This window comes from Podarcis gaigeae (assembly GCF_964106915.1).
Source record: "Podarcis gaigeae genome assembly, chromosome: 1".
NCBI lineage: Eukaryota > Metazoa > Chordata > Lepidosauria > Squamata > Lacertidae > Podarcis > Podarcis gaigeae.
In genome coordinates, this window is record NC_139678.1 from 17,210,581 (window position 1) to 17,234,168 (window position 23,588).

Genomic DNA, 23,588 nt, shown 5'->3' on the forward strand with positions numbered 1-23,588 from the left:
TCCCCTCATTTCCCACCCAACCCATGTCTGCAATTAACTGTTATTCAGCCATTCACACAACTGTGTGAAATATGCAGTGTTAGGCCACAATAGCTCTGTCCCAGAGTCATTGTAATGAAGCCATTCCTTAATGTTGGACAGACACTGGGTTTTTCTCTTAAGAACTGTAGTTTGCCACATCAACCTACAATTCCCAGCACCCTTAACAAACCACAGCTCCCAGGTTTCTTTGGAGGAAGTCATTTGCTTTAAATGCGCATTAAATATGTTTTAAATGTATGGTGTGGATCCGCCCCAAGTCAAGCAGACATGATGAAGCAAATCTACCCTTCATCAACAGGAATTTTACCATACGTACTTTTTCAGTTCTGTATGTGTCTCTGATACAGTGCCATATTCCACGATAACTTGTCTGAGTCTGAATCCTCACCTGTTAAATGGGACAATCCGTCATTCATTTCATCTTGGGGACAAGAAACATTTCATTGGTAATTTTGCAAGTGGGTAAGGCATCAAATTAGCATGAAAAGTGAATTTATTGCATTAGGGTGACAGAATGCTTTAATCCATTGCACAAAGCTGAATGTCAAGGAACCAACCTATACCTCTAACACTGAATTTATAGTATGTGCTTGAATCTCTTCCACAAAAGAGGGACAAGATTGGAGGCACCTACAGATCTCACAATGTAATTTCTAGTTTGGTCCTGAGAGTATAGTGAAAGGATTGGGAAAAGCTGGGGAAGCAGAATATGGAGGAGTCCTGGAATTCCTCCTGGCAAACCATAGTTTATTAGCTGTTAGGTAGCGAAACCACTGCAGTGGTGAGAACCGCCCCACATACTCATCCTAGCTGCTTTCAGCTCTGAAACGGGGTGGAGAAGAGTTCTCTCCATTTTACCTTGTGACTTGGGAGATTTGATTGTAGTTAAGAAAACTAAACTTTGAAATACCTTGATTGTGTCCAATGGATATCCGACTGCAGCACTAACGCCACCTGAAACAGTTAAATTGTAAATTAAATTTAAAAAATTTAAAAAGTGCACCTTAGAGACCAACTGAGCTTATTCTGGGTATAAGCTTTTGTGTGAATGCATACTTCTTCAGATACACTGAAACAGAAGTCACCAGACCCTTATTTTTAGTGGGAGGGTGGGGTGGGGTTTTTCTCAGAAGGGTAGTAGGAGATGGGTGATTGACTCAATGGATATGGTAAACTTGTTGACGACTGTTAACAACTGCAATTAGTCCCACAGGAAAAAGCAAGGGATAGCATGCAGATGACCAAAAATAGCTTTAGCATATGTAATGAGACAAGAATCCAATGTCTCTATTCAGACCAGGTCTCTCCATAGTAATAAGTTGTAATTCAACAACTTCTCTTTCAAGTCTATTTCTGAAATTCTTTTATAATAAGACAGCTGCTTTGAGAGCCTGTACTGAATGTCCTGGGAGACTGAAGTGTTCTCCTACTGGCTTGTCTGTCTTGTGATTCCTTATATCGGATTTATGTCCATTTATCCTTTGGCGTAGGGTTTGGCCTGTTTGGCCAATATAGAGAGCTGAAGGGCACTACCCTTTATTTTGACTGCGTCAGACCAACATGGCTACCTACCTGAGTCTGTAAGTTTAATTGTTTCAGAAGCGATACATTCACCTCACAGAGAACCAACTTCAGTAAGACCCGAAAACTTAAGCCACATTCGCTTTGCACTTAAGCCAGGTGTGTACATTTGAGACAGCCGTTGCACGTGCGCAAAATGAGCACATATGCACAGATGGCAACGTCATGAACAAGAGTTCTGGCAGGGCTGAAGGGGGAGAACCAAAAAGTGCATTGGGTGAAGACATCTCCACTCCCTCTCTGGTGGGACCGTGCAGATGTGACTTAAAACACAATGGGGGAGATAACCTCATGGCATTTTAAGCTGCTAATGTGAACTTGCAAGTAGCACCTTGCAAAGTATAGAATTGCTCCATTAATTAAGTTTACCAGGCATCCCCGTTTCCCAGGGACAGTCCCTGGATTTACAAATCAGTCCCCATACAAAATCCATTGAAGTTGAAAAGCATCCCCGGATTCATTGAAAAAAATCTGGTAACCTTACCATTAACCTTGTCAAACAATTCCGCACATGGTCCACCCTTGTAATTCTACCCCACCTCCAAAACAAAAGAAAAAATATACTCCGAAATTGGGGGTTGTAGGTCAGCATCCCTGATCACTGGCCATGCTGGCTGGGACTGGTGGGAATTATCGTACAAAACACCTGGGGGCACCGGGTTGGGGAAGGCTGCCGAATGAAGGCCTGGGCACTCAGATCTCTCCACCACACCACAATATGCATGCTTCATGTTGTACAACAAACACTGCAAGTACAATAAAGGGTGTGTTGGTGTGCAGTCTTTCAACCCATAAACTGGTATAGCCAGGTTTTGAGAATTGTGTCTACTAAGCTCATAGCTTATAGCATTGAAATGGGTCAGGGAGGGGATAAGGTTGATTGGCATAAATAAAGAATGGTAACAGTACACATTCTTTGTACTTCCTTAGCAACAAATGCTATCGCTATATATATTTACAAGAATACAAAGGTGTTTATGTGGTTGTTTGGTGGGAAATTGCCTTTCCACATAGAACATTCAAAGATTCAAATACATACCAATTTAAAGAGAACTATACATAAATAAAGGGAGCGGGATGTGAAATATTATATATGTTTACTTGGAGGAGGAGGGAACCAAACCGATCACTGTACAAAAGAGGAATATTATGGGTGGTCATCAGTGATGGTCTACCCAATTGCGCAATTGAAATCCATTCACTTGCACAATTCGACTTCCAGTCAGGGCTGGCCCAAGACATTTTTACACCTGAGGCGAACCACAAAATGGCACCTGCCTCCCCGCCAGGGAAGGAGTGAGTGAAAATTACATCAGGGACAAGGGGGAGGGGAATAAAGATCTACACTGGGATCTGCTGCCTCTGTCAGTCCTGCCACCTAAGGTGGTTGCCTCACCTTGCCTCATGCGTGGGCCGGCCCTGTTTCTCATTTCTCTTCTCTCCACACACACACACACACACACACCCAGCAAAATGTGTTCCAGGTGAGTCCCCCAACCTTCAAGAGCAGATTGAGGGAGCTTTAGAAAAAGAGCTACAGGAAAGAGAAACTTAGTTTTGCAACTACTGGATCAGGCAGGTCTAGTGAAAACATCCCATTCTCACAGTGGCCAACCTATATGAACCTATATGAAGCCTGCGAGCAGGACCTGACGACAATAACACACTCTCTATGTGTGATTCCCAGCAATTCAGGAGCATACTGTCTCTGACAGGTGAGGCAGAGCATAGCAATTGTGGCTGGTATTTATTGATTTCTCCCTGTACATTTTGCTGCATATTATAGCCTTCTGATATAGTGAAGACTACAGCACTGACAAGGCAAAAAAAGCTGAACAAAAATACAACAGCTTTCCTAATAGGCTTGTTTATGTGGAAAGCAGCAAAGTTAATAAACTGACTACTGTTCTTACAGAGAAGAGAATGTTGCTGTACCACAATCTGAGAAAATTGTGAAGGACCATAAGCGTAATTATAATGTAAATACAAACCTCAGATGTGGTTATGCTTCTCATGTGGTTAGGTTTTTGCAAGCTGCTTTTCATCCAAACATCTGTACCCACATTTTACTCTACAACCGGTTTATTGTTATGAGTTTGCGGGTGCCGGCCTCCCCTAAATTCCTGGGTCGAGTAGGTGTTAGTATTTAATCAAGGCTTGGGGAGTTAACCTGGATGCCAGACTTCTAATTCCTGGACCCAGCTTCCCATGTTCAGGAGATCACCTGGGAGATGGGCCATTGAGAGAACAAAAGAAAGGTAATAGGCCATTAAGAAAGCGAAGGAGAGGAGGCAAATGGGTAGGGCCCCTACTTCAGCTCTGAGATAAAGACAAAGCTTGAGGCAGAGTTTAAGAGTAAAGACAGCAAGCTGAAGACAAAATCAGAGCACTATGGTTTATTTCTGTTTGAATTTAAAGCTGTAGCTATGAGAGAATCAAAACTCTCTTGGGGCGTTAATACTGTGAACCCCTGCACTGTAGGCTCAGGTTGTATCTATGTGTAAATAAACCATATATCATAAAGACACCACAGTCTCCACTGTGCCTCATTTCCAAAAAGAAAAGGTGAACACCAGGAACCCCTGGAATCTCCCACCACTCGGAGGTTGGGGCGACATGCAACATAATGCTTGCAGTTCACATTAACCTGCACTTCCAAATGCACAGTCTGCACTCATGTGCTTTGTGGTACTTTGCATACATTATTGAGTCACCAAAGGTAGGTGCCTGAAGCTGTTCAGGGCTCTACCCAGTCCACGGGCCAGAACTATAAGGTATTAGGATTTTGCTAAAGTAATGCAACGCCTGCTTCCACCCTAGTTGTTCCTAGGTGACCACTGAACATGCTCAATCCTCATTGGGCTGTTTGTGGGGTGGAGTTGTCCCCTTGGCTGCTTCCTACCTACTTCTGCATATCTTGGGATTCATCCAAATGTGTTGATACTTACCTCTCTCTTCCCTTAACAGTGGCCTTCTTTCGGGTCCAGCCCTGTTGACGCAGCAGCAGCACTGCGTTTGCTCTTAGAGGGACAGAGAGAACACAGTCCCAGTGTGACACTGTTGATGCTGAGGCAAAGCAAAGGAATAATCTGCCAAGCCAGACTCATCAACAGAGCCCTTCTGGACACCAACTGACCTTTGCGAGTGCTCCAAGAGCAGCAGTAAAAACATGGATTTAGCATTCTCCAGGGATTTCCACACTCCAGATATAGCAACCTATAGACGCGTCTAGGGCCTAAAATAGTCTTGGGGAGATGGAAGTTGAAAGCTGCTGCCACAGCTGGAGAAGCAAAACAAACAGGCACAATGGGAGGCTGGCAGGCCTTCCTCAGCCCCAATGAATGAAACTTCTCCACTGCTCAGAAGGAATTCTATTTACAGCATGAACCTAAGCGTGTTTACTCTGAAGCAAGTCTTACATGGGGCCCTTCTGGATGTCCTGTTCATTGTGCATTCATGTTTGTTTCACTAAGACAAAGCACTTGCAGGCTTTAGATTAGAACTAAGATCTTTATTGAGTTCTGTGTGGGCTCACATGCCAGTCTGCTCTGGGTAACCCGTAGGGAGAGCACAGGCGAGGTCCTCTCCCTCATTTCCTGTCCCGGTCTCTCCACTTGGCTCTATTACTCATGGTGCCATGATGATTTGAACTCAAGGTGATATTGGGGCAGAGGTCTCAAGCCTCAAGAAGCAGGGCAGTCACCAACGTTGTTTGCACCACCGGCAAAAGTTTCAGGGTGGGCATACTGCTTTGTTTCCCATCAGTGCCAGCCCCGTAACTTCCTGCTAAAATCCTGCAACTTGTTGTGGGGTATTTTATTTTATTGCCCCACGTCTGTTGTGGTACAGTGCAAGAATGTCCCTCCTGACGGCAATGATGCAGCAACACTGGGGAAGTGCCACACAACAGCTAATAAAGGGGAATGATGCGTCTAAACCACTGAGCCTCTTGGGCTTGCAGATCAGAAGGTTGGCGGTTTACCGTATTTTTCGCACCATAGGACGCACTTTTTCCCCTCCAAAAATGAAGGGGAAATGTGTGTGCGTCCTATGGTGCGAATGCAGGCTTTCGCTGAAGCCTGGAGAGTGAGAGGGGTCGGTGCGCACCGACCCCTCACGCTCTCCAGGCTTCGCACACCTCTCCACAAGCAGCGGGAGCCCAGCGCTGGGCTCCCGCTGCTTGCATGAGTTGGCAGCATGCCGAAGCCTGCGTGCGCTGAGATCAGCGCGCCCAGGCTTCGCGGACCTCTCCGCAAGCAGCGGGAGCGCTCCCATGGCTTGCAGAGAGCTGCCTGTTTGGGGGCTGGGGTTGGGGGAAGCTTGAGCTTCCCCCGCCCCAGCCCCGCGCCTGGGGGGGAAATAATTTTTTCCCCTTTATTTCCCCCCCAAAAAACTGGGTGTGCCCTATGGTCCGGTGCGCCCTATGGTGCGAAAAATACGGTAAATCCTCGGACAGGGTGAGCTCCCGTTGCTCTGTCATAGCTCCTGCCAACCTAGCAGTTTGAAAGCATGCCAGTGCAAGTAGAAAAATAGGTACTGCTGCGGTGGGAAGGTAAACGGCGTTTCCGTGCGCTCTGGCTTCTGTCACAGTGTCCCGTTGCACCAGAGGCGGTTTAGTGATTATGGCCATATGACCTGAAAAGCTGTCTGTGGACAAACGCAGGCTCCCTCGGCCTGAAAGTGAGATGAGCGCTGCACCCCATGGTCGTCTTTGACTGGACTTAACCATACAGGGGTCCTTTACCTTTACCGTACCTAAATCCACCGCTATCTCCCTATTATTGCATCTATGTCATATTACAGAACACACTGCATTATTGGAAAAGGAGAATAAATAATGGGAAAAGCCTCCCCATTGTCTCTGTGCTCACAAATCTTGCCTTAAGGGCACATTTGTGTATGAATTGGGTGAGCCTGTGACCTAAATTAGAACCTACAAAAGGACTCTATACGGGCTCTTGGGTACCCCATAAGGGAAAAGGAGCAGTTTTTTCTTGTAACATTGGCCAACAGATTATCAGGCAGCACCAGATTCTCACTAGTTTCTAGTGCTCCCCAATGTACAAGAAACATTTCATCTATAATAAATCACAACGTTTAGCAAAAAATGTGTCTGGTTTAGGGTGGAGTCATGTAATCACCCCTACCCTGCCTGTGGTGCAGTCAATATTATTTGCTATTTGAGTAATCTTACTTTGACTGTGTTGTTGTTGTTGTTGTTGTTGTTGTTGTTGTTGTTGTTGTTGAGTCGTTTAGTCGTGTCCGACTCTTCGTGACCCCATGGACCAGAGCACGCCAGGCACTCCTGTCCTCCACTGCCTCCTGCAGTTTGGTCAAACCCATGTTCGTAGCTTCGAGAACACTGTCCAACCATCTCGTCCTCTGTAGTCCCCTTCTCCTTGTGCCCTCAATCTTTCCCAACATCAGGGTCTTTTCCAGGGAGTCTTCTCTTCTCATGAGGTGGCCAAAGTATTGGAGCCTCAGCTTCAGGATTTGTCCTTCCAGTGAGCACTCAGGGCTGATTTCCTTAAGAATGGATAGGTTTGATCTTCTTGCAGTCCATAGGATTCTCAAGAGTCTCCTCCAGCACCATAATTCAAAAGCATCAATTCTTCGGCGATCAGCATTCTTTGTGGTCCAGCTCTCACTTCCATACATCACTACTGGTAAAACTATAGCTTTTACTATACAGACTTTGTTGGCAAGGTGATGTCTCTGCTTTTTAAGAAGCTATCTAGGTTTGTCATTGCTTTTCTCCCAAGAAGCAGGCGTCTTTTAATTTTTTGACTGTGTACACCCTCCTATTTATTCTGTATCTAGTGAGTTGCCGCATTATTTTAGACACAGTCTGATGTCGCTCTGTATGTATCTTGCACTTTTTTTTTCAATGAAGCACCACATTTGCATGTGTTTTCTCCAAAACCAGCTTCCACCCAAGTTGCTGGTTTAAACCGCAGCTAGGTTGTTCTTTTTTCTCAATTTGGATGGAAGCCTGCAGGTGCATTAATCATTACACAAAGTAAGTTACAGAGGAGGTTCTCACACTCATTGGGCCTCCTCCCATTCTTTAAACTATGTTCAGTGTCCCAACAAGGAAGAGCATGTTCATGCATAGAGCTTCTCTAATTACCCAAGACTGGCTTTACACCTTCATCAAAAGCTCGGGATGTATTATAATTCATATCCTAATCTCATTATTATCACAACATCCCTGCGAGTTAGTCTGTGAAGGCTTGCGTCTAGTCCTAGGATCTGGGAACTTAGGGATATCGGCTTGTATACCATGTCTGGAAACAGGAAAGAATAAGAATAAAAACCATCCAGATCTTCAAGTGCTTCCTGAATACAAGAGGGCCAGATCACATAGAATCAAAGAATTGTAGATTTGTAGAGTTGGAAGGGACCCCAAGGATCATCTAGTCGAGCCCCCTGCAATGCAGGAAACTCAGCTTCAGCACCTGTGACAGGTAACCATCCAAAGATTGTATAGCTGCTTATCTCCTTGGCTCGGAGGTTGCATAACTTATGCATACCCTCCAACATTCCTCTGATGAAAATAGGGATGACATAAAGCAGGGTCAGCAAACTTTTTCAGTAGGGGGCCGGTCCACTGTTCCTCAGACCTTGTGGGGGGCCGGAGTATATTGGGGGGGGGATGAACCAATTCCTATGCCCCACAAATAACCCAGAGATGCATTTTAAATAAAAGGACACACTCTACTCACGTAAATACACACTGATTCCTGGACCATCTGCGGGCCAGATTTAGAAGGCAACTGGGCCGGATCCAGCCCCTGGGCCTTAGTTTGCCTACCCATGATCTAAAGAAAAGTGGGACATTCCAGGATCAAATCAGAAACCAGGACAGCTTGTGTGAATCCGGGACTGTCCCTGGAAAATAGCGACACTTGGAGGGTCTGAGATGTGTCAATTTTGGTTTCTCTCACTTTCTCAGTCTCTTCCAATCTTAAGTTACAGATAGGTAGCCGTGTTGGTCTGCCATAGTCAAAACAAAACAAAATCCTTCCAATAGCACCTTAAAGACCAACTAAGTTAGTTCTTGGTATGAGCTTTCGTGTGCATGCACACTTCTTCAGGAAGTGGTATCTGAAGAAGTGTGCATGCACACGAAAGCTCATACCAAGAACTAACTTAGTTGGTCTTTAAGGTGCTACTGGAAGGATTTTTTTTTGTTTTTTCCAATCTTAACTTCAGTTTGCCAGATTTCTGCCTGAATTCCCTTTTAAAAAAAATTGCTATCCTTGCTATCTAAATGCAGAACTGTTAGGCTGTTTTCAGACTTAGCATTAGGTTGGGGTTTTTATTTTTACTGCTGGGGTTTTACTGCCGGGGAAAGCCATGTCATGCAAATAGGTGCCCTTAATTCCCTTCCTGTATTCTGAATGGCACCATCCCAGGAGCACCGCCCTGTGTGACCCTTCAGGACATGGGTGTCAATCAACTCTAAATCCATAATCTCTCAATGGACAGAAATAACCACCTGGAGCAAATAGCTAAGGGCAGCTGCCAAAATTTAGATCAGGAACTGGCACAGGTAAATCAATAACGCACTCAGTCTACAGCCATATGCCTTGCTCATCTAACCCTCTCTAGTAAAAATGACGCGCACACATTTCACTAGTGTTTCAGAATCACAGTCACCGAACACTTTTTTTTTGCCTTGTGCAATCTTACAAGTAACAAGATCAGGCCTTGGCCTCTTGCCAAACTGCTTATATCAGAGCCAGACTTCACCAGGACAAGCCAGAACAAATCTCTGCAATATGTGTTTGTTGAATGCACATCTGTGTGGCATTACTAAACACAGTAAAACCTGGTGTGTAGCAAATATCTACAGGTTTCCTTCTTCGGAATGGCGTGCCCCATTTCAGAGTGCACATGCCAGACTTGACCAGATGGTCTTTGCCTTTTGCCAAGGGTGCGCGGAAATTATGGGGTTTCGGTTGTTGCCTGGGCCCTCCTTTGGAGCTGATGTTAAAGTTGGGGTGGGAGGAGACAAAACAAGAGACTAATGGGCAACACGCCTTAGGGAACCCTGGGATGTTCTCACTGCATGATGTTTTGGCACTGTGGGTCCCTGCAACTTGCATGCATGGGACATCTATTGCAAGGTTACCAGATTTTTCAATGAATCCGGGGACACTTTTCAACTTCCATGGATTTTGTATGGGGGCTGGTTTATAAATCCCGGGACTGTCCCTGGGAAACTGGGACGTATGGTAACCTTAATCTATTATGAGATGGTGTATCTGTGAAAAGTTATAGCTCACTGGTATAGCGTCAAGCAGAAGGTCCCTGGTTCAGTTCCCAGCATCTCCACGTGGATGTGGGAATAAATCCAGCCCGAAATCCTGGACAGCTGCTGTTCGCCAGTGTAAACTAATCTAATTCCTCATCTTTGACCCACCATCACCAGCTCCCTTGCTTCCCTTCTCCTTTTCTCTCTGGAATTGCTTCTCCTTCGTCCCCCTAGTCCATATGTCCCAGGGCACATTTGGAAACCTAAGAAACTGGCATGGGCACCACAAAATACCCATTGCACAGAAGAAATCTGGAGTTGCTGAGAAACTCCACCCCAAAAAACCCCCACCAAATTGCAAAACACCTATAAACACCCAAAACAAATAAAACACAAAACAGGCATTCCCCCACAACTAAATAGCCCTCCCAAAAGACAGAAACAGGGTTAAAATATCTGGAGGGGCAGCAACCTTGGCTGGCACCAAGGAGACTATCAGAGAGTGCCATGGTGCTCATGGGCACTATGTTGGGGATCCCAATCCTACTCCATAGCCTTCATCCTGCCCTAGTACATGTATTTGAAATGACCATGTCGTCTCCCCTGCCCTAGTTCCTTGCTTTCATTTCCCACCTCCTTTGTTGTTTCCTTGTGTATCTCGTTTAGATTGTAAGCCCCTAGGGGCAGGGACCTGTCATACAGGTTCTGCGCAAATGGCCTCATGCATAAGATGGCACTCTAGACATTAACACAAGTCTACGTTTAAGTTCCTGCCCCTTTGAGATTCTGCTTCAATTCCCCCATCAGTCTCTTTTGATTCACACCTGCGGCTGCGACTGATTCCTCGTCTTCGCCTTTCTCTATGGGCTCACCACGTATATGCAATCGTACGGAAAGAATATCCGATTTGCAATGGTTCCTGGAATTAATGACGCCGCCAGCTTTGAGTTCCACTAAGTGCCCCTACGCACGCTGAACTCGCGTCCACTAAAACTTCCGCCTTGGGGGCTCTTAAGGTCATTCGCCCTCTCCCTCCGGCGTGGGGGACCTGCCTGAAAGTTAACAGCAAGGAAACACAGCTGTCTCTCTTCATCAGCGGGCTGCTGGGTAGTTTATTTATTTATTACCTCCAATGGCTCCAGCGATGAAATCCATCTGCGCGGAGGGGAGCCAGCTGCCTTTGCTTGTCCCGATTAAAAATGCTTCAGCCTTGGTGCAGGAAAGCAGACAGGCTCCGTCTTTCCAGGAAGGAGAGGCCCTTCTGGATAGATCTGCAGTGGGGATGAGCAATAGGCTGAAGTTAGGAGCACCGGCTTCAAGGCATATGTAACTGAGAGCCGGCAAGAGGAGGCTGGGACTTTGAATCAGCCTCGGGAGTCCAGTCGATGCTGCAGAACTCCACAAGGCATGGCTGAACCACTGCCGGGACAAGGCCCTCCCTCCTTCTGCCTTTTGCTCTCCAAATCACCAAGGGCAAAAGAGCGTTGCAGTTCAACTGGACCGGAGTCAATTTGCACTTGGGACATTGGGGTGTTAAAGTTGCTCTGCCGCACCGGACAAATCTCTTGGCTTGGCAAGGAGCGACGATGCCAGCCAAGCCTTGCTGCTCAGGCCAAGTGGTCACAGGCAGTCAGGCCCTCCTCATCCAGGAACACATCATGAGAGCTGAGCGGTACAGGAAATGGTTTGAATGCATGAGGTTCCAAGGTCAGTGCCTGAGAGCTGTAGTTTGAAGGATTTAGCAACACCTGGAAAAAACTTTGCCTAAGACATTGAAATGGGGCTGCCAGTCAGAGTATTGGGCAAAATCAGCCCACAGTCTGACTCTATAGACAGGTTGAGAAGGTGCCTTTACTTTTGTATGTTCTAAACATGCACCCGAGGCCTGAAGCACGAGACCTTTTGACTGCTCCTTCCACCATTCAAAAAAGGGGTTGTCACTGGAAATTAGAATATTTAGGACAAGGGTTCATAGACACACATTTCCATAAGCTTTAAATATATGCTATATGCATATATTCGTACACAGGATTTAAATGTCGTAGAATGCAAGCCAAGTGATTTTCCTATCCAAGCCACCACAGATAAACAGTTTAGGTTAGCTTATTCATTAAGAATATGTCATAATACTCAATAAACAATCAATAATCCCAGATTATCCCAAATCCTCTTCCATTTACCACCCATTAATTTTCCCAACAGCTCGTTCTTCAAACCAATTAAATTCTCCTTCGATTATCCCCATTTGTTACCTCCCATATAATCTATGGGTAATCTTAAATTAATTTTTTCCTCCACGAATGAATAGCTTATCATTGCTGTTTGGTGGCAGAGATGATTGCTGTTATAAGGGCTTCTGGTATGCCTGTTTTATAAACATAGGAAGTCAACTTTCACTGATGCGGACCTTAAATGGCTCAGAACCGCAATACCTCAAGGACCACCTCTTTCTATATGAACCTACCTGGACCCTGAGATCATCTTCTGAGGCCCTTCTTTGTGTGCCTCCTCCATGAGGGGTCTGGAGGGTGGCAACAGGTCTTTTCTGTAGTGGTGCCCCACTTGTGGAATGATCTCCCCAGGAAGCCTCACCCGACACCTTTTGGCACCAGGCAAAAACGCTCCTCTTCAACCCGGCCTTTGGCAGATGGACACCCAATGCCCACTTACTGTACACATCAGCCTCGAAATCCTACTGACTTGGAGAGGATCTGCAAAGAAGAGTGGGACAAAATACCTCCTGAGATGTGTGCAAACCTGGTGGCCACCTACAAGAAACGTCTGGCCTCTGTAATTGCCAACAAGGGTTTTGCTACCAAGTACTAAGTCATCTTTTGCATTTTTTACTTATTTCACTCATTATAATGCACATCAATCTCTGACTTTTGTCTTCTGGGTTTCTGGGGGTTTTCCTGTTGTTGTTCTGTCTCTCACAGCTACAATAAACCTATCATTAAAATTATGGACTAGTCATTTCTTCGTCAGAGGGCAAATGGGCAAATTTAGCAGGGGATCAAATACGGTGAGGGGAGAGACTTCATCAGGCAAGGCCTTCTTCCACTTGCCTTGCCCCACCCCCGGCCCTAGGATTCTTCATAAGGAAGCTGTTCCTGGAGGAAGAACTGTGAGGGGAGAGACTCCATCAGGCAAGGCCTTCTTCCACCTGCCTTGCCCCCCCCCCTCCAGTCTCTGCTTCTCATTTTGTATTGTATTATGTTGTGCACTGTGGCTTGCTGTTGTTTTATTGATTGGAGTTTAGAAATTACATATTATAACTGTTGAGTGGATTTCTGTTTAATTTTGAAATGCTGATATTAAATATTATTCTATATTGTTTTAATGAATGTTGAATGTTATTTTATTTGTATATTGCATTATGCATATTGTCTTATTTATATGATGTTAGCTGCTCTGAGCCCGGCTTTGGCTGGGGAGAGCGGGATACAAATAATATTTATTTATTTTTTTATTTATTCATTCATTCATTCATTCATTCCCCCCCCCCCTCACTGTAAATGTGTTGTGGAAGTTGGGGGGGATTATTGATTTGTTGTTGTTCTTATTTTTACTATGTATTTTTGTGGTTTTTATATTGCAGTTTTATGATGTGAACTGCCCTGAGACCTGCACACATATTTAATAAATAAAAATAAAAATAATTGGTCTAACTGGTTCAGTTAAACACCATTTAAAATAATCAATAAAAATAATTGCCCTGAGACCTGCACACATATTTAATAAATAAAAATAAAAATAATTGGTCTAACTGGTTCAGTTAAACACCATTTAAAATAATCAATAAAAATAATTGGTCCAACTGGTTCAGTTAAACACAATTTCAACAGTAAAATCAACAGTAAAAGTTATTAAAGCTTGTCAACATCCACAGCCTGGAAGCACATGGCTTTCCTCCCCCAAGAATCCTGGGAACTATAGCTTAAGGCTCCTGGAAAGTAAGCGCCATGGGGGGGTAAACTACAGTTCCCAGAAATTGTGCAGGGAAGTCTTGTGCTTTAAAGCAGTGTTTCCTAACCTTGAATCTCCAGCTGTTTTCAGACTACAGTTTCCATCACCCCTAATCACTGGTCCTGCTAGCTAGGGATTATGGGAGTTGTAGTTCAAAAACAGCTGGAGGCCCAAGGTTGGGAAACACTGCTTTAAAGGTATGGTGTGGAAAAGTGTTTATTCCGTAGTTTTCCCAGGTTAACACTTAACGATTGTGTGTCGCTTATTAACAAGAGTGCTTCTCCCTTTGTCCCTGTGATGCTGCAGAGGTTGCCAGGTCTGGTTGAAGGTGCCTCCTGAGATGCATTCCTTTGAAAATTCTTCTGCCTGAAGATGTCTGTCCTGACCAAAGAGCCATCTGGGGGCATATCTGCTCAGTGTATCATAAAGGCACCTCTGGCCTAGTGTACCTTGCTTGTTCCTGTTCTCCACCTGTGACCCACTGAATAGCCTTGATCACTTTGGCTCATACTGTGTGGGGGAAAAACTTGATATAGATCGATATCCCGTGTGGGATAATTAATAAAAGAATTGGCTGGATCCCTATATCCAAAACATGGGGCTAAACACACTCTCCTGCAAGAGAGAGCCCTCAGCAGAGTTCAAAATCACAGAATCATGCAGCACAGTGAAGTGTGAGGAACACAGGCTGCGAGACCTTTTAAATATCCTGTTTAATCCGCTTACAATGCTTCACCTCTCTACCCCTCTCACAATGAACAGACCACACCATTAACAAGTTTAAATGTTTTACTTACAAACCCCAAAGGTCAGATACATGTGTTATTCCATGCAGCAGCAATAAGAACACAGGTAAAAATCTTGTGTTTACAAAATATAGAAAAATATTTCTGAGCACATGGTCTGGGCTTGAAGCAGTCAATCAGAAATCCTTGCACTGATGGAATGAGGGAGCTGGATACCACCCAGCAGTGCGACGTGGATGCTCAGCTATTTCTCATGTCTCGGACTCTCGCAGCAATGCCCATGATCATCTTTCCCCCTGTAGCAAAACACTGTTGTGGGCAGTGGCTGTCTGCTCCATCCCATGCACCTGGGCTCTGATCCCTCAAGACAAAAGTGCTCATGAGTGCTGGTCCAGCCGTGGTTGGGAGTGCCTGGACTTTGCCTGTGTCCCAGACATTCAATACCCACAGCCCCTCGTGCACTTGGAACTACGCTTCTAAACCAGGGGGAGGTAGCCGCAGGTTCCCACTTTGCACATTCCACAGGAAGCATGTACAGTGGTACCTCAGGTTACAGATGCTTCAGGTTACGGACTCCGCTAACCCAGAAATAGTGCTTCAGGTTAAGAACTTTGCTTCAGGATAAGAACTGAAATCATGCTCCAGCAGCACGGTGGCAGCAGCAGGAGGCCCCATTAGCTAAGTACGGACCTTTGGAACAAATTAAGTACTTAACCCGAGGTACCACTGTACGAGGAACCAGCTTGCATGACTCAGGCTTCCTCGGTTACTGCTTCTTCGCTGTAGTCAAAAGCATTAATAAGTAAAGTTGTTGAATGGGCTCTGAAGGATCTTGCCACAACGCAGCCAAAGATTAGGTTTCTTTTCTCTTCTTGAATGGAATGTGGCAGAGGCCATGCAAATCTTCTCAGTATCAATGGCTAAATGAAACCTTCTTGTATATAGTGTTACCAAAGCTGCTAAGCAGGCAAATATTAGGCGCTCTTCTGCATTTACCTATGTATTTCCACTGATACATGCAAGCTCTGTGGATTTGGAATTAGACATGTGCTTCTTCTATGTATCCCTCTCCCAGAGCCAGTTTGTCCTGTTCTGGGCATTAAGCTGTACTGTTTCAAGTGTCATGATCCTGAAACAAAATATATCCTGACCAACCTATAGCCACTTGCAGAATCAGTTCTGAAAGGCTGCAGAATTCTGAAATGTTGCAGAATCCAATCTGAAAGCGTTGAATGAAAATTATTGCACCCTCAACTTCATTTGGGTTTCTAGCTGCATTAGTTGAAGAAGAAGAAGAATTTGGATTTGATATCCTGCTTTATCACTACTCTAAGGAGTCTCAAAGCGGCCAACAATCTCCTTTCCCTGCCTCCCCCACAACAAACACACTGTGAGGTCAGTGGGGCTGAGAGACTTCAGAGACGTGTGACTAGCCCAAGGTCACCCAGCAGCTGCATGTGGAGGAGCAGGGACGCGAACCCAGTTCACCAGATTACGAGTCTACCGCTCTTAACCGCTACACCACACTGGCTCTAGTTAGGGCCTGAGTCACAATTTATATAAGGACAGAGTGTGCTCAGTTTCCATACTTAACCGCCCTGACCCTATTAAAACACCTTACTCTTTTTTCATGGAACAACCTCTTCTTCTCATTCGTCCTTCGGCAGGTAATGCTTCATTGCATCCTTGTAAATACGTTCAACGTACTCCTAGTTTTGCACCTGCTCATTCCTGAACTAAGGCAAGTTCCCAAACGATTTGCCACTGCGTTGTGAATATGAACCACTGATTCCCGTGCAGAAAATGCCACTGATACAGGGTAAAAGCGAGGGGCAAAGAACATTTTGTGTTCATAGGGAACTACCTTATACTGAATCTGACAGTGGGGGTCCACCTAGCTCCATGCTGTCTACACTGGCTGGCAGCAGCTCTCCAGAGTTTCAGAAAGGGAGTCTCTCTCAGCCCTACCTGCTTGGTTTCGGTGTTACTTTTTTTATGCAAGCTGGCTGGCAGGGAATTTGTGCCTTTGGAAAAACCCTGCTCTGGCTGATTTCCCTCTCTCCTCCCATCTTCAGTCCCAGCCGGGTCAGTGCAAGGAATGAGAGTTGAGAATGTGGCATTAACGCCACTGCTCTGTCACACCCAGCTGTTGCCCTATCCAGCTGTGAACTCACCTGTCATCCTTTGTTTTTGGAGGAAACATAACGAAACAATCCAAATTTTTGCTTCTCTCACTATTATCTCATCTGGTGATTTAGATTGCTAGGCAGACAGAACCCCTTGGCATTCTGTCCAAATCATTGCACTCAAGCTACCTTGACGGGGAGAGCCAGCTCAAACAAAAACTCTGATGCCGTGTCACGGTTTTGTTTGCCCATTGCGGCATTAAAATGTCTGTGTCAAACTGGCAGGGCTTGAACTTGGCACGTGTCAAGGTGGGTGGTTAAGGGGGTGGAATCACCTGGCTAGGCATGCAAGGGACAGGGTATCGTCACCAAACAATGTGCATGCTGGGGCTACTGTAAGAAAAAAAATCATAGCAGCGCACTGCTCTATGTGTCTACTCAGAATAATAATAATAATAATAATAATAATAATAATAATAATAATTTATTATTTATACCCTGCTCATCTGGCTGGGTTTCCCCAGCCACTCTGAGCAGCTTCCAACAGAATATTAAAATACAATAACCTATTAAACATTAAAAGCTTCCCTAAATAGGGCTGCCTTTAGATACCTTCTACAAGTCTGGTAGTTGTTTTTCTCTTTGACATCTGGTGGGAGGGCGTTCCACAGGGTGGGTGCCACTACCGAGAAGGCCCTCTGCCTCGTTCCCTGTAACTTGGCTTCTCGCAGTGAGGGAACCGCCAGAAGGCCCTCAGCACTGGACCTCAGTGTCCAAGCAGAACGATGGGGGTGGAGATGCTCCTTCAGGTATACTGGACCAAGGCCGTGTAGGGCTTTAAAGGTCAGCACCAACACTTTGAATTGTGCTCGGAAACGTACTGGGAGCCAATGTAGGTCTTTCAAGACTGGTGTTATGTGGTCTCGGCAGCCACTCCCAGTCACCAGTCTAGCTGCCGCATTCTGGATTAGTTGTAGTTTCCGAGTCACCTTCAAAGGTAGCCCCACATAGAGCGCATTGCAGTAGTCCAAGCAAGAGATAACTAGAGTATGCACCACTCTGTCAAGAAATTCTGCGGGCAGGTAGGGTCTCAGCCTGAGTACCAGATGGAGTTGGTAGACAGCTGCCCTGGACACAGAATTGACCTGCACCTCCATGGACAGCTGTGAATCCAGAATGACTCCCAGGCTGTGCAACTGGTCCTTCAGGTTACCCCATTCAGGACCAGGGAGTTCTCCACACCCACCCGCCTCCTGTCCCCCAAAAACAGTACTTCTGTCTTGTCAGGATTCAACCTCAATCTGTCAGTCCCATTGAGTTCCACAGGGTTCGCTCTCAGGTAAAAGATTATCGCCTAGGCCAAAGAGTTATCCTAATAGCATCAAGAGCATGAGGCTTTCCTGAACACCAAAAATAATTAGGGGATTATACTAAATTCTCTTGCATAATTTTTTTTGAAGCAAACAAGTGGCGCAATCCCACAGCCCTGTGCTTCATCTTTCTGTAGATGGGAGCATTAAATATTGACCTAAGGGGCAATCCTATGCACAAACTGGTGTTAGGTTAAGCTGGTGTAAAGTTACACCAGATCCAAACCCACCAGGTAATTTAGGAGGCTAGGATTGACTCTAAGGTCACCAGTGAGCTTCATGACTGAGTGGGGATTTGAACCCTGATATCCCAGGTCCTAGTCTAACCACATTCTAACCACTATACCACACTGGCTTCCTAGAATATTTCTGCTATGGGGCAGCTATATAAATTAAGTAAGTAAATAAATATGGCGAAAGCAGAATGTCCCTTAGAGAAGGATCTGAAATATTTTCCTTCAAGCTTGAATTTGTTTTGTTGTTGTTTCATTTGATGCTTTAGCTTGTAAACAGCTTTGATTCTTTTTTCTTTAAAATATAAAGTGGTATAGAAATGAAAAGCTGGGGAAAGAGGAGACTGAGAGGAGATATGATAGTCATCTTCAAACATCCCAGGGGCTATCACATGGAAGATGGAGCGAGCTTGTATTCTCCTGCTCTAGAGGGTAGGACTTGAACCAATGGCTTCAAGTTACAAGAAAGGAGATTCTGACTACATATTTGGAAAAAAACTTTCTGACAGTAAGAGCTGTTCAACAGTGGAATGGTCTCCCTCGGAGGGTTTGGAAGAAGAGTTTGAATTTGATAACTTGCTTTATCACTACGCGAAGGAGTCTCAAAGCGGCTAACAATCTCCTTTCCCTTCCTCCCCCACAACAAACACTCTGTGAGGTGAGTGGGGCTGAGAGACTTCAGAGAAGTGTGACTAGCCTAAGGTCACCCAGCAGCTGCATGTGGAGGAGCGGGGAAGCGAACCCGGTTCACCAAATTATGAGACCATCGCTCTTAACCGCTACACCACACTGGCTCTAGTTAGGGTAGAGCCTGAGTCACAATTTATATAAGGACAGAGTGTGCTCAGTTTCCATACTTAGCTCTTAACCACTACACCACACTGGTGGTGGGCTCTCCTTCCTTGGAGGTTTTTAAGCAGAGTTTGGATGGCCATTTGTCATGGATGCTTTAGCTGAGATTCCTGCATTGAAGGGCGTTGGACTAGATGATCCTCAGGGTATCCTCCAGCTCTAAGATTCTATTATTATTATTCTACTAATAATAACAATAAATTTTATTGGGGGAAAGGTGCCTAGACATTCTGTTGTGGCGACCCTAACCTAGTTTAAGGTGCCATTTGCCGATTTAGCTTATATATCTGAATTTCTAACATCGAGTTACAAGCATTGTGAAAGATATATGTATCTGAAATTAGGAGACAGGGGCTGGATTCAACTAACCTGTCTGGCCAGGACAACAGGGCTCCCCCATCCCAACCCACAAAATAAGATAAAGGTTCAATAAACAGGTCATTTAGAAGCAACCAGAGTGTAATGAGGAAAATCCTTTTTTAAAAAACCCCAAATGCCTCCATGGTTGCCTCCAGGAAGAATATAAGCACTTAATGGTCGCAAAGTATACAGAAGTTGTAGATCAAAGGGAGAGCCAAGCTTGTCATCAGTTTTTAGCACAGGTGGCAACTTACGACTGACATGTCATCATCTCTAACTTCAATAACTGGCATCACATATGTGGGAACTGTTTAGGGTCACAAAGTTAATGGATAATAAGGACCAATCCTCTGTCAATAAGCAAGCGCACACAGTAGGAAGTGAAGTCTTTAGCAATAAGAATCCCACTTTAAGGTTTGCCAGAGGGGGAAAAAAAGCCCAAAGTTCTGTGTGAAAGCACAGGATATTATTGAAGTTTAGAAGTTACTGGAAGATTTGGGGAATGCAAAAAATGTTTGCAAGGGTTTTTGGTTTTTTTTAAGTGTGTGTTTTTCAACAGATACTAAAGATTAGATACCTTCGTAATAATAATAAAAGAGGGGTGCATGTGTGTTTTGTTCCCTGAGCCCACAAGCTTAAAACATTCCAGTGGTTCAAAATATGGAAGCCAGCGAAAATGCCTTTCAGATGTACAGGATTCCTTTGGGTTGTTGTTTTCTTCTAAGACGACGGAAGATGACGAATGGTTTTTGGAATGCTCAGTCTTGGCCAAAGGAGCAGAGCCATAAAAACTCAAGAGCAGCCATTGATTTGCCTTAAAGCAAAACGGCCAGGATGCCAGTAGTCCAGTCCAAGTGGGACATTGTAAATCACGGATGGTTCAATAGAAGAAGATGGGCCAAATCAAGCCCCACCAAAGTTTAAGGCATGGCAAATCATTTGGTTGCATTTTAATCAAGGGATAGAAAGTCACTTGTAAGGGAAAGTGAGGCAGGTGAAAAATAAATATGCCTCCTTATATAAGCACCTGATTCAGCGGCGTAGTGTGGGTTGTCAGCATCCGGGGCAAGGCAAGTAATTTGTGCCCCCTAACCCCTAACCTGCCGCCGCTGCCAGCTTCTTCTTGCTGCTGCCTGGGCTGGGGTATTTATGGTAAGGTAGCCACGGCGGCAGCGGTGGGTCCGTGTCAGGTGATCTGAGGCGAGTTGCCGCTGGCGCCCAAACGACGCCGCTTGCCCGGAGGAGGAGGGCAGAGAGGCAAGGAAAATGCAACATGGCCCAGCAGCTGCAGCGGCGGGGCTGTGAGGAGGGGCTGCCTGGCGTGCCCTCCACGGCCCTGACGCGCCGGGACCGCGGCGAGCGCTGAGAGCCGCTGCCTGCCGGACGCCTTCAGCCCGGACGCGCACACAGCTCGTCGGTTCCGCGAGACATGGGGCTCTGCTACAGCCTGCGCCCAAGGCTCTTCGGCGACTCCGGAGGCGGCGAGCGCCCCCCCAGATGTTGCGCCCGGTGCAGCCAGCCCCCCCTGCACCCCCCATGCTACGCCACTGACCTGATTTCTGGGACAGCCAATTGTTTTAAGCTGTTTTTAATACTATCTTTTAATGTTGTAACCTGCACTGGGACCTTAGGATAAAGGGTGGGTAAATACCAACAACAACAACACATTATGCTTTCAGTATGCATGCATCATTTGGGACCTGAGCCTCTGCTTCCTGAGGGTGAAGTATTCACTTTGAAATGGTGGCAAATTTTCTTATGCCCCTGACCCAGCTTGTGCAGTAAATAAACCGAGCCCTGGACCACTGTTTGGAGAATAGATGTAAGAATACAGAAATTGGCTGTTCCTGCCTATAGAACAGAGTTTCTCAAACTTGGGTCTCCAGCTGTTTTGGGACTACAATTCCTATCATCCCTGACCATTGGTCTTGCTAGCTAGGGATGATGGGAGTTGTAGTCCAAAAACAGCTAGAGACCAAAGTTTGGGAAACCCTCATATAGAGGAAGGAGCTGGTCAGGCACATGAAAAGCGAAGCATTTTTGCCTTGGAAAATGTCGCTTGGCTAGCTGCTAACTATATGGCTATCCTCCATTTGTTACACAAGGCATGATTAAGAGATACAGTGGTACCTCGGGTTAAGAACTTAATTCATTCTGGAGGTCTGTTCTTAACCTGAAACTGTTCTTAACCAGAAGCACCACTTTAGCTAATGGGGCCTCCTGCTGCAGCTGCACCGCCACCGCACGATTTCTGTTCTCATCCTGAATCAAAGTTCTTAACCCAAGGTACTATTTCTGGGTTAGCGGAGTCTGTAACCTGAAGCGTATGTAACCTGAAGCGTATGTAGCGCAAGGTACCACTGTACTCCTTGATGGTGGTGGGAAGGGCACACTTGGAAAATGTGTGTTAACTTGCCATGGCAAATCCAGGAGTTGCCCCTCTGTGGCCAAACCATAGTTTTTGTGTTCTTTGCAGCACCTAACATTCTGCTGAGGCTAAGTAAATGCCGAATAGGCGCAAAAAGTCTGGAAAGAAATCCCAAGTCAAAATTAATCATTACATGACACACTCTACAATGTAGAGTTCCCTCAGAAGCACTCCAGTTAATATAGTAAGGCTCCAGCCAGTATATTAAACCCCTGTTGTGGTTTAACTGTGAGTGCCCTACTGATGGCGGGGGGGGGGGGGATGCTTGCCTTTCTCCCACAAAACAGAAAAACAGTGCCCAAGTTCATGGAAGCAGATGTGAATCATACTCCGATGGCACCTCACTCCAATAGGAATGCAAGATCAGCCCTGCTAGTCTAGCATCCTGTTCTCACAGTAGCCCAACAGATGCCTTTAGCAAGCAGGTGTTCAGTGCAACCATTAAGATATGAAGAACCTTTTCACACACTCTCAACAGTTCTCTTAAGCCACTCTCTTGGAAGAGTCTCTTGGCAGCAGCATCCAAGTCACAAGGATGGGAAACCTGGTACCCTCCAGATGGTGCTGAACTATCCCGTCATTCCCAGCCACAATTGGCCAATGGTCAGGGATGATGGGTCTTGTAGTCCAACAAAATCCAGAAGGGCCACATAAATAATACCACTACTACTAATAATATAGCTATTCTATTAGATGTCTTTTTAAAATAAAATATAAATTATATTCAAGGATCATGGTTTTATTATTCTTATCATTTTCAGAATTTAGGTTATGTAAATATGCAATTATACGTGGGGGGGGGAGCACAAGAGAAAAAGCATGGCTGATGGGTCCATAATGAGGACCCCCCCATAAGAAAATTCGCCTTAATCCCGGGGCCCTTGTGTTCTTGATGCAGCAGTATTTGCCAACCTGGTGCCATCCGTAAGCTTCGGACTACAACTCCCATCACCCCCAGAAAGGCAGCTGGAGTCGGAAACTGCTGGAGGGCACCAGGTTGCTACAGGCCGAGAAACAGTATACCTCTGGAGAGTTAACAGAGAGACGGGGGTGGTACGGCTTGCCCAGAAGCTTGCGCGCTTGCCCAGAAACATCCCCATCGGCTGGCTTGTCGCGCAGCCCGTAATCTTTGGCATCCGATCCTCGGAACCAAGGGAGATGCCAAGGAGTTCAGTGGGGGCTTCCCGCTACCCAACAGGCAGCTCCTACTTCCGTCCTCTTCAGTCTCTGGCCTCTGTCCAACTCCCCCCCCCCGCGCCCCCTCGACGGTAAGGCAAGCGACTTCCTTGCTCCCACTTCTCCCCTGGGCGCGAGATCCACCCAGCCGCTGCTCCAGGGCGGCCTGCGCAACCGTCTCCCGCTTTCCCTCCCCGCGCCGCCACATCGCCAAAGGCGCCGTCACCGCGCCAGCCTCGCGCGCAAAAACGCACCGACACAAAGCCACCGCTTGTGCTCCTCCTGCGTCTGGCGGGCGGAGCTCCAGCTGCCTTGGCCCGCGTCCTCCGGCCCGCCCTCGCCGCGCTGCTTTCCTAACCACTGGCTTCTCATCCCCGGCAGCCTCCCTCGCCGCGCAGCCAATGAGAGGCCCGGGCGGAGGGCCGACCTGAAAGGGTGTTGCCTGGCC

General features: G+C 46.0%; 1 protein-coding gene across 3 annotated transcripts in view; it reads right to left on the reverse strand.

Annotated features, from left to right (window-relative positions):
* SLC25A47 (solute carrier family 25 member 47) overlaps positions 1-23,527 on the reverse strand; it is a 38,179-nt gene extending 14,652 nt beyond the window's left edge. Inside the window, exons 1-5 of one of the 3 annotated variants that reach the window (XR_014563922.1) lie at positions 23,395-23,510; positions 12,348-12,594; positions 11,011-11,154; positions 953-996; positions 359-430 (exon numbers count right to left, since the gene is read on the reverse strand). Coding sequence is in view for 1 of the 3 variants with exons in the window: in XM_083737873.1 (XP_083593999.1) it covers positions 359-430; positions 953-996; positions 11,011-11,038 (144 nt within the window). In the remaining 2 variants the exon portion in view is untranslated. Of the gene's footprint in view, positions 1-358; positions 431-952; positions 997-4,571; positions 4,782-11,010; positions 11,155-12,347; positions 12,595-23,394 lie in introns of those variants that run through there. The other 2 variants (XM_083737873.1, XM_083737874.1) reach the window with 2 other exon arrangements.
* Positions 23,528-23,588: the final 61 nt, after the last annotated feature.